Source organism: Phaethon lepturus, unplaced genomic scaffold (genome assembly GCF_000687285.1).
Source record: "Phaethon lepturus isolate BGI_N335 unplaced genomic scaffold, ASM68728v1 scaffold54983, whole genome shotgun sequence".
In the NCBI taxonomy this organism is placed as follows: Eukaryota; Metazoa; Chordata; class Aves; order Phaethontiformes; family Phaethontidae; genus Phaethon; species Phaethon lepturus.
This window is the reverse complement of record NW_010530891.1, coordinates 44,807-50,608: the sequence shown is the minus strand read 5'-3', so window position 1 is coordinate 50,608 and position 5,802 is coordinate 44,807. Positions and strand designations below refer to the sequence as shown.

Sequence of the window (5,802 nt, the reverse complement as noted above, 5' to 3'; positions counted from 1 at the left end):
ACCTAGTGTTTCTGTGATTTCTGTGATCTGTGATCATCAGTCTCTCATGAGCTTAGCAGAGCTTGTTACTGAGATAGGAGTTCCTCAAGGTATTACAGCGAGTAGTCTTGTTGCTTTGCTGGGCAGCATTTTTCCCAGCTACATAAAGATTGAACCCATGGCTGACAGCTGTTCTGAAGTAAAATTTTCTAATACAGGTATTTTTATGAATGAAACTTAAACAACAATCTGTTTTATAGCTAATAAAACACTTAGTAATCCTTCAAAATTAAATACTCTGGAGAAAACCCAAATCCTGTGAATTGTAACTATTGATGAGGATGATTCTCTAAGTATTTCATATGCTATAATTAACATATCATACTCTACTGTTACGAGAAACATATTTACCTCAGTATATTTGCAGTAGCTTTCCTTTCTTGTGGCAGAAGGTCAGGGTCTCTCAAAACTTCTTCCAGCAAATTTAACACATTAATTTTCAACTCGTTATTCAGCTCAAAATCCTATGAAAGAAAACAATTTTAATTTCTTTGGTTTTAACGATGTTGATCAAATAACTGAAAGGCTGTACTTTTTTTCAATTTTGCCTTTTTTTTTGCTATTAGGTCTGAAAGTATTTTGAAAACTTGGGAAGCTGTTGTACTGAACAGGCTACAAAAGTGGGAGCCCAAAAGGCTGTAATTTATCTCCTTTTCTGACCTTTATCTTCAATGTGGAAATGGGAAAATCACTTAACCTTTCTCTTCTCAAGTAAGAACCACATCTCACCAATACCCACAAAATGTCCTATCCTCTCTCCTCCTGTGATGACTATAAAAGCAGAAAAACAGTTTAATTGCAATACTGAGACCACTGCCTGGAGAGGCTAGACACTGGCTTTTTTTCACTGTTTTCCTGTGTTTCTCTGTTTATCTGCCTCCCACTCTGGTATTTTTATCTCATACGCACCCTTTTGGAAGGGTCTGCTTTTTGTTCCATGCAGTGGAGTACCCAGCCTAATTCAGCTCAATAAACCAGACTAGTGCTCTCTGGCACTGCACATTAAGAGCTTTAGCATTTTAATTATTTCTCAGGGAGACTGATATCTGACACAGGAAAACCCAGAAATCGTTTCTGTTATCTCTGATATAGGGGAAAATCAAAAGAATAAACAATGTACGAACTCTACGGCAGGAACTTACAGGAGTAAGTTACATTCCTTACATTCCCTCCAAAAATGCTGAGCTCAAAGCTAGTATCTTAATAAGAAAACTAAACCCAAAACCTTCAGTCATCTAGTGCATCACAGATCTTCCGATAATCCAGTTACTTGCAAGGATGAACATGTTGTGGCAAGCCCCTGCTTGTTTCCATGGGAACGGAAGCCATAAAGTTATTGAAACTGGGAAATGTTAATTTTCCCAAAGAATCAGCTACAACCCTTTCTGTTGCAACAGGCTCCTAAATTCGACAGGATTTCTGGAGATATGTGTCTCTGAGGAGAACCACCCCTGGTGAAGACACACCTCCTCTTATAATGTGTTTTACTTGAAGGGATGCAGGAGCATCAGAGCACACCCAAAAGTCACGAAAGAAGGTGATACTTAGTTTGAAAAAGGGATGAAATAGTTAAGATGAGGAGGAGGACTCATGTTCATTGAAGAAAGTGGTGTCACACACTTACAGCACTTTTTGAGAAAGCTTAATGCTAAAAATGCTATCGCTCAGAAATACCCTGCTGTGGCCACCGGCAATGCCCTGGACATTCCCCTCCTGTTACAAGCATCCCTTTTTACCCTTCAAAAGTCTTCTCAACTTGGCCAGAGCTAATTCATATTTTGCAACCAATTGATATATGTGTCTTAGTTTTTTGTGATGTTGGTCCATACTAGAGGATGTTGGAGGAGAGGAACCTGTACAGTATTAGGCTTTGAATGGTTACATATGCCTCAAAAACTAGCAAAAACATAGTTCCAGGTACTGCATTTTTTGTTTTATAAAATGAGTTTTCTGTAGCCATTGTCTGAAATGCCTCCTTTAGGAACTGTTTTAGCCTGTTTGCAAAAGAAGACAGAGATTTTTCTTTTTATTTATTTAGGATATGGAAATGGGACTAATCAGTGAAAACATGAGGAATGTAACTAAACCACCTGAGAGTACTGTTTGCTCCAGTGATTTTTAAAAGAAAACTATTTGGAATATGAAACTATCAAAATTTAGCTATAGGAGAAACCTTGACTTAAGCAACTAGTGTAATTAATAATAGTATTGTCTGCCCTATAGTTTGATGGTGGTGACTCCATAAAAACAAGTCGGGTATCTTTGCGAGTCACGCCACAAAAATACCATCAATGAACAGAGAAGGTATCCAAAAGCTGACAAACATAACATCCTCATTTAGCACGCTGGGTAAATTTCTCACCTGCCACTGTAAATGGGCAGATCTCAACAACATGATCAGGATTTTATCTTATGTTTTTCAAACCATAATTGGTTGATTATTCTCATTACAGGATAATTTTTGTCAAGAAGTCTTGCTTTAGTGCAGCTAAATTTATCACCAAAGAAGTCTGTATCCTAAAAGTTATACAATTTGTGAATCAGCATGGGGAAGCCTTACCTATGACTATGAGACTTGGGAAAAAAACCTTTCAGTTTTGCATGTTTACAAGCTAATTCTTATGAGTAGTGAGAATTAGTACATTGTACACTAACAGCAAAACATGTTTGTTGAGTAATGTCCACAAGACAGACCTGGAATTGCTGGAAAAACTCATACTGTTGGCAAGCTATATGGACACTTAGTTCCTAGGGTTAAGGCTATCTCCCATTTCAATTACGTTGGCTTTGGAAGAAACTTCATGGTAGAAAAATGCACTTCTCTAACCTCAGAAAAACAAGAAGCCCTAGACCCTGTATCAGCATAGCCAGCCCAAACTATCGTGGACAATAGGGACTGATGAGGGGTTATAGATAGAGGATACATTGGTTTGTGTGGCTCCTTCATCCCAGCTGCTGTCACACCTCCACACCAGTCTGATCACAGCTAGAAGATGTTACTTCAAACGGCAGCTTTCACACAGGACAGACCTTGCCTGTTGTCTTACTGCCCAAGATCTCTCCAATGTGCCTGGAGGTATTCTTTTTTATAGCAACGTGCCAGCTGCTTCTTAGAACATGAGGAGAAATAAAATGAAAAAAGGTGGGATTCAGAAGAAAACTGGAGAGCTAATCTCTTTTTCTGCTGAACTTCTCAATCTAGAAGATTGAGATTCCAGTGTGATGAGCAATGTATTGGAAATCTAGGGAAATCATTGCCCTTAAACATGTGTATATACTTAATCCTACATGGAAAGGTTAACATGAGAATTATACAAACACCAAAATACTTAGCAACCAATTAAAAATATAATTTATAAAAAATTAAACATAAATACATGTAGATTATATGTATCTATATTATGGGTGTTACATATGAATATGTATTAATATATTACATATGTATATTATATATATTCATAGTATAGGCACATACAGATCTATATGTAGCTATATATGGGTCTAGATATACTGTATATATGTATATAACATCTCCATATACAATGTCAGACCACTTTTGTGACATTTTTATCTGCTGTATCACCTTTTAATATGTTTCTCTATTTCTTCCAGCCATTGGAAGGACTTGCAAGAAGATCCTGCCACCATCCTCAGCAGGGAAGGCTGGCAAGTCTGAGTAAACCCTCTACACTGGCTTACATTTAAATTGCTGCATGTGTTAGACTACCCCAACGTTCAGAGAGACGTTTAGTTGGAATTTACATATCACAGAAGGAATACAGTTGGTCAGGCAAGAATCAGTCTGTTTTCCAGCAGGCACATTTGACAGTAGTCTAATCCTTCACGAGAGGGCATATACCTCTAATATAGTCTAGAGTCCATAGTAGCCTAAAGATTTGTGGGTCTTATTCAGATTTTCATTTGACTTAAGCAGAGAAATTAACCAAGATTTCCAAGCAAAATTTAAACTTTTATTTTTAAGTTCATTACTGTCAGTAAGGGGAAAAGATATTTCTTCCCTATTTATTTCATATTTATACTACAAAAACCACTTATGAAATGTGCTGATGTAGAAAAAATGACAGCTGATGAGTTAAGTAGGTCTGCCCTGGAGTCACCTAGGATAAGAATAGGATATATGAAGTTCCCAACTGATCAAAAGCACAGTGCACTGTGATCAGCACTGTCTAATGAAGTTTCCAGCAGTAGAAGACTGCAGCAACAGAGACAAGTGTATTAATTTTGCTGTCACCCACCTGCACTATAAAAGCAAAAGCCTCCTCTGTAACTACAGAGCACCAAAGTCAGCATGATTACATTTTAAGTAGACTCATAACCAGTCTGTCGATGTCTACCATACACAGGATTAGACAATAATGTTCTCTTCATAAAGCACAAGCACATTCCCTTGCCAGGAGGAGCTAGGAAAGCTGTGCTGCAGCATAAGAAGTGCTTCAGAAGCAACCTATTCCACCTGAGTTTAAAAAAAAAAAAAAAAAAAAAAAGGAAAATCGAAAACAACCCATTCCCCCTGAGTTTAAAAAAAAAAAAAAAAAAAAAAAAGGAAAAAAGAAATAAGAGGGAATGATGAATTTGGAATCACTGTGCAGAAGAAAAGAGACTGCAGCAGAGGCAGCAGAAAGCAAGAAAAAGAAAACTTAGATATGCTGGTGAGGTACAACTAGAAATTTGTAGATTTACTATCAGTGGCTTATAGAGATAACATAATTTTCAGGTTTTGACATGGGCTCAGTGAAACCCCAAAAGCTTTTCCTCCCCTCTTCCTGTAAGTTTTCCTAAGTAAGAGGAAACATTCTTCAGTTAAACAATGTGAGGAAACACTGAACAACCCAGACAAATAAAAAGGAGCTAAAACTTGAGAACCTAATTTATACCTGAGTACATCAGTGATAAGGACTACAGAAAACACCAGAGGGAGGGAAGGAAGGGGCAGAAGGGGAGAGAGGAAGGAATTGTGCATAGGGAAACCACAGAGAAATTCTAGAGGAAACCCTTTCACAGAATTGCATCATCCAACTTCAACATAACCCTATATGCTTCATGTAAAAATAATCTCATCTAAGTTCAGCTCTGAAACTAGGGTCAACTTTTCAACTCCTCAGGCACCTGCCTGCAAGGCAAAAAAGCCAACTGGCAGGCTGGCTTCGGTGCTCTGTGATTGCCATGTGAAAGGGGAGAAGTAGCATACAGTTGTCAGGGTAAATGCAGCACTACTCCCTCATGACAGTCTTCACTGGATGCCTTTGGACTCATTTTATTAGTTTCTCTCTCTTTTTAATTCTAATCTTCTGTTACAGAGTATTATGTTCTGAGGAGATCCAAGAGTGGAAAGTTCTCCAGATGCTCTGGCCAGCATCGGTGGAACGTGCCACTCACCCAAGTATCACACCCTGAGCTTGCAGGGCTCGTCACGGATGGCAGAACGGTTCTAGCCAGCTGACCGAGAGTGGCTCCCAGGCTAGAAGCCCTTTTTCAAGCAGGGAAGAAAGGGAGCTGTTTGCTTTCCAATTCAGATTCCCAGCCTTGGCACACACAGCCCACGGTCTTTCCACAGACGCTCCCAGATGTAGCTGACATTATCACTACAAGCAAGAAGGCTCCATGCACTAAAATCTTTTCCTAGCCACTTTGCTTCATCTTGTGAATAACTACATAGTGAGAATTTTTCAATCCATAAAGAACAAATAAGAGAAACTGAAGAGGGATGTGTTAGATGGAAACAGGGAGAAGGAGAAAAGAGAA

General features: G+C 38.5%; 1 protein-coding gene across 1 annotated transcript in view; it reads right to left on the bottom strand.

Moving 5' to 3' along the window:
• Positions 1-390: 390 nt before the first annotated feature.
• Positions 391-5,802, bottom strand: part of LOC104618709 (ras-specific guanine nucleotide-releasing factor 2-like) — a gene marked incomplete at both ends in the record, with an annotated part of 46,324 nt that continues 40,912 nt past the window's right edge. The window contains one exon of the mRNA XM_010284379.1: positions 391-503. Within this exon, the coding sequence (XP_010282681.1) occupies positions 391-503 (113 nt within the window). The remainder of the gene's footprint in view (positions 504-5,802) is intronic.